Raw genomic sequence first — 14,197 nt, 5'->3', positions numbered from 1 at the left:
ACCTTAGGGATTAAATAGCTGAAGATATGAGAGATCAGCGATTGGCCCTCAGTTTTAATTTTAAAACACTTCTGGGGCCAGGGACAACCAGTAAATTGGTGTTAGACTAGCAAAATGCTCTTGGGGGGGGGGTGTTCCAGGAGAGACAGTCCCGTAGATACGAAGGGCACACAGACCATCCATATTTATATCTATATATCTGAGCATCAACACTGATGTAGAGTAAGCTACCAAAAAACACATCTAACTAGTTTTCCCTCCAGCGAAACAGGGAGGAGAGAATCCCCTCTGACCACCAAAAAGGCTGTGCTGAATATCATGGGATCTGCTTAGACAAAAGCTATGTGGGACAGGGGCTGTGCTAAGGAGGGGAATTGGGTGAGATTGAGCAAAAAAGTTGGCTCAAACCAACCCCTAATTAGTAAGGCTCAAAACTAGAAGCCATTTTTTTTTAAAAAAACTGCATCCTATATGTATATGCTTATGACTTTGTTAATGAGCATTAAACGACTACCACTGATAAAACTGCAACCAACTACGCGGAGCTCTTCAAGCATGCTGAGAGATGGCTGTATTTCCCCCCATCCAACAAAAGCTAATTTGCAGCTCGACAAATCCAAGCGCACAAAAGTAAGGGGCACGTTCTCATTCTGGAATTTAAGAGAGCAACACAAACACTAGCGGCCTGGGATCACTTGGTGGTGCAGAGTCAGTGACGCTAAACGGGTGTGGACTTGGTCAGCCACTTGGCTGGGATGCAATGTGCCGGCAGGGTTAACACATCAATTCTGTCTCAGAAAGAAAAGGTAGGTGTAACGTTGAAAGAGAAGTCAGAGTGTGTTTTTCAACTGTGGGGTGAGCTGGACTTCCTCCCTGCTTTGCAGTCTGTACCTCAGACAGGCATTCTATCAAATCAGATAGCGGTTTTCCTGTCAGCCGTGCATCCCTTTCCCCACTTACACTTCAAAGCAAGTTATTCTATTTTTTAAAAAAAACACTCCCAGAAACATGAGCATATTTATGTTTATCATTTCCCCATTTTTAAAAGATAACATTTTTAAAAAGTGTTGCAGAATGCCTCAGAGGTTGTGGGGCAGTGTCTATGATCCCATGCATGTTAGCTAGGGTTGCCAGGTCCCTCTTCACCATCGACGGGAGATTTTGGGGGCGAAGCCTGAGGAGGGTGGGGTTTGGGGAGGGGAGGGACTTCAATGCTGCAGAGTCCAATGGCCAAAGCGGCCATTTTCTCCAGGTGAACTGATCTCTATCGGTTGGAGATCAGTTGTAATAGTAGGAGATCTTCTGCTATTACCTGGAGGTTGTGCAGAAACAACGTTGACTCTACATGAGTTTGAACGTAAGACCTTTCACCCAGACAAGAAATCTGCTGGCTGAAGCTGCCTAATTTTGTGGCTCAACGGCCTTGATGGTCTAATGGAGAGGCTACTTCCCTACACATATATTGAACTTTAACGCATACAGCTAGACTCGTTTCCATATGTATAACAATTTGGATCTATTGGACTTTTGTACACATCTTTGACACTTGATACAAATACTGATGTCATAAAAATATTTTCCTGTATGTGAACCAATTTATAAGCATTGTCTTCCTAGAAAAAGAATTCCCTGTATATAATTGTATTGTAAATATTTTGTTACATGTGATGATAATTTTTGTATTCACATTTTTGTAATAGCACCTGTTCACTTGGTATTGTAATAATATATTTATTAATTTTTGGCATTATTGCTGCTTAATTCTTTCATTACCTGGAGGTTGGCAAGCCTAATATTAGCCAATCAGTGCCATCCACAGCTGGCTGCTGTGACACATTTGCACAATTAAGGAAAAGGTACATTTGTCTTAAATGCGGTGCAGGGGCTTCCAAAGTAGCCCCACTGCTCTACAAATGTTACATCCCTTTCCTTTTAGGCTTTGGCCCTGCTGCCGCTTCCACAGTACTCTTCTTCGGAGGCTGTGTCTGTAAAACTAACTAAAATTCAGCAACTGGCACATAATATAAGGCGACAAAAGGGAGATCTATAAATAAAACTGCGGCCCCGGTTTCAGAGCTCATTAGTGTTGCTAGCGATGGTGAATAAGCAGCCTTGAGAAAATCGACAGCAATGTTGACACTTGCATTTTTGGAAACCTTTTTTGTTTTGTTTTAATTGCTGCTTTTCTTGGCTGGAGTTTTCATTAACAGATTAGTAGAAAATAAATCATAGAGAGGGGAAAAGAAAGACAAAGAAAAAGTATGCGCTGCCAATTTGGAAAGAGAAATTTTGGAAACAATTTTTTTTAAATAGCTATGGCGAAGAAGATAATTTCTGTCTGTTATTATTACAGTGGATGAATAACTTACTGTTCACTCTTAAACAGAGTTATATCCTTCTAAACCCTTTGACTTCTATGTATTAAGAAGGGCATAACTCTGCTTAGGACTGCACTGTTAATCACCGTTGTAAGGTTTATAAGAGACAATTATAGTGCAGAGAGGAAAAACTACAACCTGGCTTGGGACAAAGGTCCAATTAATTATTCACTGGAGAACCCAGCTCTTCTATAAGAGACGGATTGGGACAATATAGACTTTTAGGAATCACTGCCCTGAGATGAGTCAGTGGCAACTTAAATAGCCTTTAAAAAGCATCAGACGACAACGAAGAAGAGTTGGTTTTATATGCCAACTTTCTCTACCTTTTAAGGAGAATCAAACCTGCTTACAATCACCTTCCCTTCCCCTCCCACAACAGGCACCTTGTGAGGCAGGTGGGGTGGAGAGAGTTCTGAGAGACCTGTGACTAGCCCAAGGTCACCCAGCTGGCTTCATGTGATGGAGTGAGGAAACCAACCCGGTTCACCAGATTAGAGTCCACCACTCATGTTGAGGAGTGGGGAATCAAACCCAGTTCTCCAGATTAGAGTCCACCACTCTTAACCACTACACCATGCTGGCTCTCATTGTCAATCAAAGTGATGAACCATGACAGTTAAACAGAACTTCCATATACAAGGGCAATATATCTTATGGATGCCAGAGTTGGAGGATCTGGTTGGCAGCTGGAAACAGACGGCTAGACCAGATGATCTTTGCTCAGATACAGGAACACAATGTTTAAGTTCTTATCTGAGGCTGATTTTATGCCTTGTGTTGACACTGAACACAGCAAAACAGAAACGGGATAACTGACAAAGATAGCTAATCACACTATAAAAAGCTACAACAATCTCTACATGTGTTTCCTGCTCCAATCCATCACTATTTTGACATGTGTAGGCTACGCGGTTTGCAAATACTCAAGACATAATTTCAGCTCTGGGGTGGCCCGTACTGAACAAACAAAAGCCAGTTTATAAGGAAAAAATGTCATTCAAATCGGCAAGATGCTGGGTATTCAGACATTTAGGATCAAATTAGATACAATGGGAGGACCTGTGTGTATTTATTCATGTCTTCCTGTTTGCACGTCAAGCAGTGTGTGCCTGCATCCAATTTTAAAGGAAAACAGAGCCCATGATTGACAGGAGCGAAAGCCCTGCCCTCTCCCCACTTTAAATCACTCCGCTCTGTTGCATGAAACATTTTTCTTCTGCCCCAGCTCATTTCCAATATCCAAGCTGAGCCTGGAGAAAAATTCTTAATGCCTCAGGAGCACAATGAGATAAGACCTGCAACAGGTGGGGATTTGGCTGATCTACACCATCTGCTTTACAAGTAGGGTTGCTAACTTCCAAGTGAGAAGGCTGGAGCTCTCCCAGAATCACACGACTACAGAGATCAGTTTCCCTGGCGAAAATGGCAGCTTCAGAGGGCGGACTCTATGGCATCACATCTCTGCTGAGCTCCCTCCCCAAATTCCGCCATTCCCAGGCTCTGCTGCCAAATCTCCAGGAATTTCCCAAACCAGGGCTGGAAACCCTATTTACATATGTATGTATATTAAACAAGCAGATCCAATAGACCAGACTAGTCTGATCTCAGCAGAGTTTGGAAGCTAAGCCGGGTTCTTTATGGTCAGTACTTGGATGGGAGACCGCCAAGGAAGACTCTGGTTGCTATGCAGAGGAAGGCACTGGCCAACCACCTCTGCCTTATCTACTGCCTTAAAAACCCCACGAGGTGGAACTTGGTGGGGTCTCCATGAGTCGGTTGTGACTTGATGTCCCGCTTTACCTTTATATAATAAATATACATGTCTCTTCCCGTAGTGCCTAGTCTGATCCCTAGAATGGCAACCCAAATCATGATTGCTTGTACTCACAGCTATGACAATAATAAAATACTTCCGAAGCTACATCCAAAGGGGAGCATCTCTCCTTCTTTACCTCTGTGTCCCTTAGCCTGGCCTCCAAGGCAGACCGAGGCCCCTTGGTGTTGTCATTGATCCGCAATCTCTCCTGGATGGTTTTCATCCAGTCTACCGCACTCTCCACGCTGCTTTCAAATTCCTCCTGCGGCTGCTGGGTCATTGCATTAGAAGAAACTGGGGAGAGACAATTAAAAGAGGAGTTCAGCGAAGTTTCCCCTGAGCCATCTCTGTAGTTCAAAACATGTGAATAATACGATTGTTTTCCATCTGTGATCATTCTTTTAGGACCCCGATTGGTCTGAGATGGTTTCACTGCTGACGGGTTCCCCGGTCTGGATCAACTGGAGTCCACAGAGTCAGAATCCTAGAATCAGTTTACAGGGTATGTGTTTTGGTGGGGGTGGATTCTGGAAGCATCAGCAAGTCACAGGCGTGTGAGCTGCAGTGATTTTCACATGATCAGCACAGCAGATCAGGAGGCTGATCCATGCAGTCAGAGTGAATGATGGAGTTCCACACAGACAAAGACGCTATTGAACCTCACTTTGTTACCCTAAGTAGACAGTCTCCATATAAGTTGGGGGAATTAGCTGAGGAGACAGAGCTAGCGAGGGGTAACTGGGATCGATAACTTATGTATAGTCTGGGAAAAACTCTCAAATGAGCAGGCAGTTGTACAATTAAAATTGGGTTTATTAAAGAATCATAAAGACAAGAAATATACTTTCAAGAGCTGAACACACACACATAAATCATACAAGAGTGGACTAAGAGAAAAAGGGTGGAAGTTGGATAGGGTTTCAGGGATGGGCGATAATTACCAGTCTTGAAGGGAAATCCAGGGAAAGCAGTACTGAAAAGGGAAATGGCCAGAGTTTCTGGGAGCGAAGAAAGGAGCCCACACGCAAGTGAGGGTGGGTGCATCCATGCATACTTCTTCCACCCTTTTTCTCTGTAAGCTTAGGCTCTGCCCTCAGGGTTCATGCCCGCCATTTCCATCCTGCTTGTCTCCTCAGCTAATTACCCCAACTACAGTGGAGACTGTCTACCTAAGGTATCAACTTCAAAGAGCCTCTGAAAAATGTTTTTGCTTCCTGTACTTCTGGTCTCCTGCTAAGACACCAAAAGAGGACCAAGTTGCTTCTTTATTATAACTTTATATATTCCAGACCTGATAATCCAGCATTAGAAGACATCCCCATAGTCCAATATAAATTGGCTAGATTCGAGTCCAATAGCACCTGAGACCAACAAGATTTTCAGGGCATGAGCTTTCCAGAGTCAAAGCTCCCTTTATCAAAGGGATCACTGATAAGCCTGTGTCAGTAATACCTAAAGAAGGGTGGGAACCAGAAGGCCCTTTCATTTACCCAGATGCCCAAAGCAGAACCATCCATCCATCTGAGAACCTCCCCTAAATGAGATGAAAAGTCTACCTTATACAGAGGTCACGAAAAGCAATGTCCCTCAGAGCCAGTCTCTGGGCTGGCCACGTGAGGAGGAGGACTGGTTTACCTTTTCTGTTCTCCGTGCATATAATTTATTTATGATTGACTCTATTAAACCATTTATATCCGGCATTCCCTCGTAGTTCAAAGCATCTTACAATAATAGCTAAAAGCATCTTCAGTTTAAAGCAAAAAAAAAACCCAACCCCAAATCTCTCTCCCCCCTCCCCTCTAAAAAGATGCCTGCATACCAACCCCCTCAAAATCCAAACAGGCAGGCCTTGCAGAGCCTCCTTAAGATCTCCAAGGAGGGCCCCTCATACCTCTTCAGGAAGCCCATTCCACAGAGCTGGAGCCCCAATCAGAAAGGCCATGGATCTAAGTGGTGGGACAGCCAACAGATGGCGCCTGATGACCGTAGCTGGTTGGCCACTGTGTGAACAGAATGCTGGGACAGATGGACCTTGGGTCTGATCCAGCATTGCTCTTCTTACATGTGTGATTTCTGTGGTTTAAGCAAGATATGGGAATGTGGCAGAGGTAGTCCAATTCCTTGGCCATGAGCCCAACTGCAGTGCGAGGTCCTGCTTTGGGACAAGGTTACTTACATAAAGTTCATGCGAATGGGCTCTAACTGTGCTCTTGCCGCTCCCCCAATTTTCTGACGCAATGTGTAAGAGTACAAATGTCTCCCAGGCATGTAAAGGTTTGGAATCTTTTACAAGCTAACTTCCCTTTGCAGCAGGGTTCAGCTAGGGACTGGGCGTGCTTCTGCTTGGCAAAGTGTAAAGGAAGGTTTGTGTGCAGTGAAAGTTTAGCCTACCGGTAATAAGCCTCTGCCCTGACCTGGATGGCCCAGGCTAGCCTGATCTCGTCAGATCTTGGAAGCTAAGCAGCATTGGCCCTGATTAGTACTTGGATGGGAAACCTCCAAGGAAGCCAGGGTTGTTACATAGAGGCAGGCACTGGCAAACCACTTTGCCTTGAAAACTCTATGTGGTCATGATAAGTTGGCTGCAACTTGACAACACATCTCCCCCCCCCCCACACACACACACAATAAGCCCCCAATAAGCCTCCAGGAAAGCACACACATAAGTCCTTGACAGTGCAACTCTGGCTATTACAGCTCTAAAATCCTATTTACAACCCCAGCCTCTCTACACAGCTGAAATGAGTGGGGAGCTTGTTCTGTTAAGGGAGTCTCTGAATGTATGGTTCCAAATCTTCTGGCATAGGCTATTTATTTTATAAAGATATCCCTAGTTCTATTCATTGCACGTCTTAAATTGCACAATTTCACACACCCCTTCTTTACTCTGAAATCCCCCTTGAGTCTCAGTGAGAAAGGTGGTTTGTAAATAGGGCAAATAAATAAATAAATAAATAAATAAATGCATTGGATTGGATTGCATGAACAATTTAAGAAACTGTTTGAGATATTAGACCTGGTATTCCTTAGGCTTTCTTCATACAGGAGAAAACAGAACATGCCTTTTGCAATGAAATATCACTTGTTGCTCCTTCCTTCCTTCCACCTGCCACTGTGATCTTAATCCAGAGGGCCTTCTAGTAGTGGATGCAGCAGAAGGTTCAAGCTCCTATTGAGCTGTCATCACTCTCCCTGCCAGATACACACACAACTCACATGTGCTGAAAGTCACTCTTGATGGTGCAACTAAAAAAGATGGCAGAAATTCATAACTGGATCTTCCATCTAATCGAGACATCTTTAAATAGCAGCCAACGGGTTGAGAGAGGGGCAACTGGTATTGGGTGGGGAGGTTAACCTTAGCCCCTGAGCCCTTCAACCCCCTGGAAGGGCAATTTACGCTGGCAGAGAAAATGTATGTTGTCCATTATATACCCTATAATGACAAACCGCACAGCCATGGGCCGATTTACACTGGGGAAAGAGCACAAGGGGTGGGTGGGTGGGTGAGAAAGGGTTCATCTCCTACCTCCACTGTAATCCTGATCCAAATCCCCCTTCCCTCCAGCTCCTAGAGAAGTTAGAGGAGTCCCCCCCCCCCACACTAACTATTTTCTCCAGGGCAATAGATCTCTGTCATCTGGAGATCAGTTGTAATTCCAGGAGATCTCTAGGCCCCACCAGGATGTTTGCAAACCTAGTAGTGGTTAGTATGTCAGGTGTCAGCCTAGGCTTGGGGACTCGGCAGCAAAAATCCTCATGTGGGGTTGCCAGCTCCAGGTTGGGAAATACCTGGTTGGGAAATACCTGGAGATTTTGGGGGTGGAGTCTGAGGAGGGCCAGGTTTAGGGAGAAGAGGGACTTCAGCGGGGTACAATGCCATAGAGTCCATCTTCCAAAGCAGCTATTTTCTCCAGGTGAACTGATCTCTGTTGCCTGGAGATCAGTTGTAATAGCAGGAGATCTCTAGCCACCACCTGGAGGTTGGCAACCCTACCTGAAGGTCACTGGGTGACCTTATACCAGTCACCTTCTCTCAAGTCTAGCCTCTTTCACAGCATTGTTGTGAGGAGAAAATGGAGGACAGGAGAACCATCCTGTGCCACCCTGACCTCTCTGGAGATGGGATAAAAATGTAAGAGATAGATAGAAGGAAGGAAGATATAAGCCTCTGTCTTGCTTCCCAGTATCCTTCAAGAGTAAAATTCCAAGGATTGTAGTCTCAACAAACCCCTTAATCTCTATGTCAAAAGTCAGAAAAAGGATTAAATAGCTATTCCTTTCAGATGGGGCTCAAGTATCTCTAGCACGCTTCTAAGTACAACAGTCCACAGGAAATCCCACAAGACCTTGAATACTTTGCTTTACCACAGCACACAAGAATTTTAAAGGAAACTTGCTTAATTGCTTCATTTCCCCCTTACTCTGCATACAATCACTTTTTAAAATGGCCAGTAGTCTGTTTGGCTTTCTACTTCTTTTTCTTGGCTCCTAAACCTGACTATTTTTAGCTCTGTGTGAAACTACTGTTCAAATGAACACACACAGATGGTGCCAGGCACATTCTACTTGTCACTCCATTCTACAGAGTTAAAAAGGTAAAGGTAGTCCCCTGTGCAAGCACCGGGTCATTCCTGACCAACGGGGTGACATCACATCCCAACGTTTACGAGGCAGACTATATTTACAGGGTGGTTTGCCAGTGCCTTCCCCAGTCATCTTCCCTTTACCCCCAGCAAGCTGGGTACTCATTTGACTGACCTCGGAAGGATGGAAGGTTGAGTCAACCTTGAGCTGGCTACCTGAAACCAACTTCTGTTGGGATCGAACTCAGGTCGTGAGCAGAGCTTGGACTGCAGTACTGCAGCTGACCACTCTGCGCCACGGGTTACTACAGAGTTACTCCAGTCTAAACCCATTGAAATGGATGGGATTAGACAGGAGTAACTCTCTTTAGGATTGCACTGTAGTGCTGCAAATCTAAGCAGAGTTACATCCGATTGGCTGAATTGGACTTAGCTGTGTGTAGATCTGCTTAGGGTTGCACTGTTACCACCCGCAAGGTAAAAATTGATCTTTCCTGGCATGGCATTGCTGGGTGTGACCTTTGTCATCTATCTGGAAAGAAAGGAACAACTTATGTTTGAATGAAAGGAAATGTCCCCTTCGCTCCTTCCTCCGCAATTTCACTGCCTCCGTGTTGTTGGCACTAACAAAATTGAGATGGGGGCAGTCAGGGTAACCTCCTACATTGTGACAGTAAGTTTCTCACGTGTTCTGAACACACATGGCATATGAAGCTGCCTTATACTGAACATCTTTGGTCCATCAGGGTCAGTATTGTATACTCAGACTGCCAGCAGCTCTGCTGGGTCTCAGGCAGAAGTCTTTCACATAACTTACTGCCTGGTCCTTTTAACTGGAGATGCTAAGGATTGAACCTGGGATCTTCTGTATGCAAAGCAGATGCCCTAACAGTGAGCCGCTGAGAGAGCCACAGCCTCTCTCCCCCCATTCCCCAAGCAGTAGGGGGCAATTAGTCTCTTCACTGTAGATGACTGTAATGGGACACCAAGTAACTTCCAGCAATTAGCATTACCAAAGGATACAAGCATTGTGATATTCTGGAGAAGTGCTATGCAAATGCACATTTTAAAAACTGTGCAGTATTATGCTATTCTTGAGCAGAGTTATCTTTTTTTTTTTTAAAGGGGAAAGAGGATCATGACAGCACCGTAATGACAAAATGGGGTGGTTGGTTGGGATGAAATATGCATCTGGTGTAAAACAGAAAGCATGGCTAACAAAGGCAAAAACAACAACAACCCTATGCCATGTGGAATCTCTGTTGCAAGTGCGAACTGAGCACCAATCACACTTGTAACATGACCATGGGGAAAAAACCCTTGTGTGGAACCAGCCCTTCTTCTAATATAAATTGCTTTTTTGTTTAAAATCTTTGTGAACTGAAATACCCCACAAATGGCTTACATTTGCATTTCACTTAGTTGCTACTAATAACATTTGGAAAATGTAGCATGTACACACAAACAGGCCAAAGTATCCATGAGATTCAGAGATCTTGCTCACTGCACAGATGGCTGGGAAACAGGAAATTACAGTTCAATTATGTTGAAACTGCAGCAAGTATCTTTGCCAAAGTAGCAGGACGGCTTTCATCATTAATATTTGCAAAGCTATCCTGAGATCCTTGTTTATGTTTGACATTATTATTGCAGCCATGTTCTCCCATCGCATAAGCAGAGGGGAGACTTGGGTTTGTTTATGGGAAGCGGGAGGTGGTGATGGCCATGAACTAAGCACCTGGAATGGGACACACCCAGCAGTAGCAGGGCATGGCTCAGTGACAGAACATCTGCTTTGCCTACAGAAGACCCCAGGTTCAATCCCTGACATCTCCAGTTAAAGGCTCTGATAGTAGGTGATATGAAAGACATCTGATCGAGATCCTAGAGAACCAGGTCCAGACAATGTTCACCTTTATGCTCAGACTAAGGCAGGTACATGTGCAGAAAATGTTTTTGCCCAGTCTGAGAGAACATCAACATTATAAACTGGTTTACCTGTCATGACTCCACACCCCCTCCCTAGCCCTGCTAAAGAGGCCTATGGTTTAATTGTCCTGCTTAGCATTCTGCTGTATATATGTTTGTTTGCTTGTAAGATGATAACTCTGCTAAACACCAAGACATCAACATGTAGTACATTCACCCAGAGCACAGTTCTATGCTGAACCTTCTCCTCCATTTTCAAAGGGAGAGGGACACACAAACTACCATACCACACAACATCTCCCTTGAGTACTAACAGAACGGAATTCAAGGTAGTGGTGAGCATTAAAAATCACTTAGGAAATACAAAAAGAAAAAAATCTTATGACTATTTTAGAAAAATTAGAAAGCAAACCCCACACACAGGATTGGATCCAGGAATCTGTCAATGAATTTCTCTACTTCTTCTCCCTCAGTGGCTATTTCCAGTCCTGGAATAGTTGATTCCTGTGGTTTTGAAACCCATGTTGATGAATTACCACATGGGTCAATGGGCGGCCTGCAGTAAGGACATGGCAGGGGGTGATATCCAACCAGCTTCATTGGAACGGAACTCATATTGCACCAGAAGAAGCTGCCTGCCTGTGCAGTTAATACTGCATCCCATTATAATTTGTTCAACATATGAACTTGTAAATAATAATTTGTTCAACATATGAACTTGTGAATAAACAAAGTATCATATATCCCTCCCAATGTATTCCTTCCAAAGCTTTACTGAATTTTCTTAATCTGGCTGCTAGTCACATTCTCTGCCTGTAACCACACTGCTTCTTAAATATATATTAAAACCAATCTTTGAGCCTGAATAGGTTCTGAAATCACTTCAGCGTGTCTCCGATTATCTCACTTCCCTCACTTGACTGCCATCCCGCACCAAATTCTTATGCAAATATACAAAGACAGGGATAGAAACACATTGTAGGAAATTGCCATTGCTCCTTGTTAGACAGTGTTTTCCAATTACTGAACTGTGACAAGCTGTTCATGGCTCTTTCCATTTGGAAGCGATCAGGGTTCCCGATTTACTTCTGAGAACTGTAGTCCAAATAGGCAGGAGCGTGTCAAATTGTGTACACAGGCAATAACATAGGATTGGCTGTGGTCCCAATTGTCTGGTTCTAATGTTCAGAGGTAATTTTCATAATTGTTAACACTACACTGGATAAAGGCACTTGAGGGCAGGAGCCAAGACACAGGTCCTGACCTGGCCGCTTGAATGACAGAGGAACGCCACCCCTTCCTACAGGATATCAAATTAACAGACACACTGATCTCTACGACCTGGTTGTTCTTTCATTCACAACTGATCTGCAGATTCCTGCCCTCAATGCCCTTCACAGTGGTTTTCAGACATTTTTGTCTTGAAGAAACATGTTCCACGTCAACTTGCTGGCCAAAAAAATTTCTGCACGTGTGCCATGGAACTCCTGGGTGTCACAAAAGATCCTAAACACATTTTAAACACACTGAGTCCCCACAGAGTGCTTTTCAGCTGTGTTACACCTCATACTCTGTGTAAACTGAGCCAGTGTCACACCTAATAGCCCCGTGGCATAGCATTTCAAGAGAAGGCGTAGCAATGGACAAGATGACTTTTCAGATGTTTTGGCCACCATTACTGACCTTAGTAAGGCATATGTGATAAACTACCTACTGAAAATGAAGAAGTACTGTAATATATTTACATTGCAAGAGTTACACCCTTCTAAATCCACTGAAGTCAACAGGCTTAGAAGAGTGTAACTCTGTTTAGGATGGCAATGTTAGGATATAGATAGACATATGTCTTTAATAAAAGTACAATGTATATGGAGATCAGAATCAGTTCCCAATGATCTTTAGTTATTTGGCACGGAGGAGGAAAGAGTGATTAACTCTTTTCCTATCTTCTACTTCTCTACTCCAAATGTTAGGGTTATTTGTACTTCGTGATTTCAAAATCTTGCCCTCATAAAATGCTATTTTAGTTCCAGTGTTGATTTTTACAGAGATTACATTACATTACATAAACCTTTATTGGCATAAAGATTTTTACAGAGAAAAGGAAGGCAATGCCTGAAAGATGACCAGAGGTGGAAGGTCGTGATGAATCTCTGATACTTTGTTCCCTCCCACATGCATCATCCAAGCAATAGTTTGCAAAGAAAAGAGCAGGAGTCAATGCAACAGAGTTCACATGGATATGTTTCGCAAGAACACACTCACATACATGCGGTACCTGACAGACCCATCCTTGACACCCATTCAGTTCATCAAAATGACTGACCTTTTTCTAGTTGAACACATGCGCACAAAGCTGCCTTATTATGAATAGGGTTCCCTCTTCGCTACCGGTGGGAGGTTTTTTGGGTGGAGCCTGAGGAGGGTGGGGTTTGGGGAGGGGAGGGACTTCAATGCCATAGAGTCCAATTGCCAAAGCAGCCATTTTCTCCAGGTGGACTGATCTCTATCAGCTGGAGATCAGTTGTAACAGCGGGAGATCTCCAGCTAGTACCTGGAGGTTGGCAACCCTAATCCAGAATCAGTTCACACACACCCTCTCAAGGTCAGTGTTGCCTGCTCTGGCCGGCATCAGCATTCCAGGGTCTTGTACAGACCCTATAATCTGATCCTTTCAGGTGGAGAAGCTGGGACCTTCTGCAGGCAAAGCTCTACCTCTGAGCCATGACTCATTCCCTGCTCTTGTAGAACTACCTGGAAAATATTGCATGTAACTTACCTTCACCCTTCAGGCTGCAAGTTTGGTACGTCTTTGCTGAAATGGTCCAAACTAAGATCCCAACTTCTGTTCAGTTCCCTAAAATAAAAATTGCATTATTAGTCTACCACAGAAAAGCTTTTGTATTTATTATTCCCAGGACTGACCTTCACCCATCCTTTGAAGATTCCATTGTATCCTATTTTACTGCAAAGAAGAAGTGGTTTCTATACCCCAATTTTCTCTACTTTAAGGAGTCTCAAAAGAGTTTACAATCACCTTCCCCCCCACACACACACCCCAGACACCCTGTGAGGTAGGCGGAGCTCAGAAAGTTCACAGAGAGCTGTGACTAGCCCAAGGTCACCCAGCAGGCTTCATGTGTAGGAGTGGGGAATCAAACCTGATTCACCAGATTAGAGTTTGCTGCTCATGTGAAGGAGCGGGGAATCAAACCCGGTTTAGAGTCCACCACTGTTAAACACTACACCATGCTGCCCCATCAATCAAGATAGGAGGAACAAACACTTAGCCTAACCTACCTCACAGGGTTGCTGTGAGAGTAAAATGGAGGAGAAAAGAATGATGTAAGCTACTTTGGGTCTCCATTGGGGAGAAAGATACGATTTAAACTAAGTAAGTAAATAAATGTGCTCTCTCTCCAGAGTCATGGAGGTTTAGTTTTCACAAACAAATGAAGTTTTCCAGGGGTTGCCAACCTCCAGAT

At 44.0% G+C, this 14,197-nt stretch overlaps 1 protein-coding gene across 1 annotated transcript in view; it reads right to left on the bottom strand.

The window, feature by feature from the left end:
- SYNE3 (spectrin repeat containing nuclear envelope family member 3) overlaps window positions 1-13,574 on the bottom strand; it is a 62,758-nt gene extending 49,184 nt beyond the window's left edge. The window contains exons 1-2 of the mRNA XM_056851439.1: window positions 13,492-13,574; window positions 4,334-4,491 (exon numbers count right to left, since the gene is read on the bottom strand). Coding sequence (XP_056707417.1) covers window positions 4,334-4,477 — 144 coding nt within the window. The 5' untranslated portion in view covers window positions 4,478-4,491; window positions 13,492-13,574. The remainder of the gene's footprint in view (window positions 1-4,333; window positions 4,492-13,491) is intronic.
- Between the last annotated feature and the right edge of the window lie 623 nt (window positions 13,575-14,197).

The sequence above is a fragment of the Euleptes europaea genome, chromosome 6, assembly GCF_029931775.1.
Source record: "Euleptes europaea isolate rEulEur1 chromosome 6, rEulEur1.hap1, whole genome shotgun sequence".
Lineage (NCBI taxonomy): Eukaryota > Metazoa > Chordata > Lepidosauria > Squamata > Sphaerodactylidae > Euleptes > Euleptes europaea.
The sequence above is the reverse complement of the archived record's forward strand: the minus strand, read 5'-3'. Positions and strand labels throughout refer to the sequence as shown.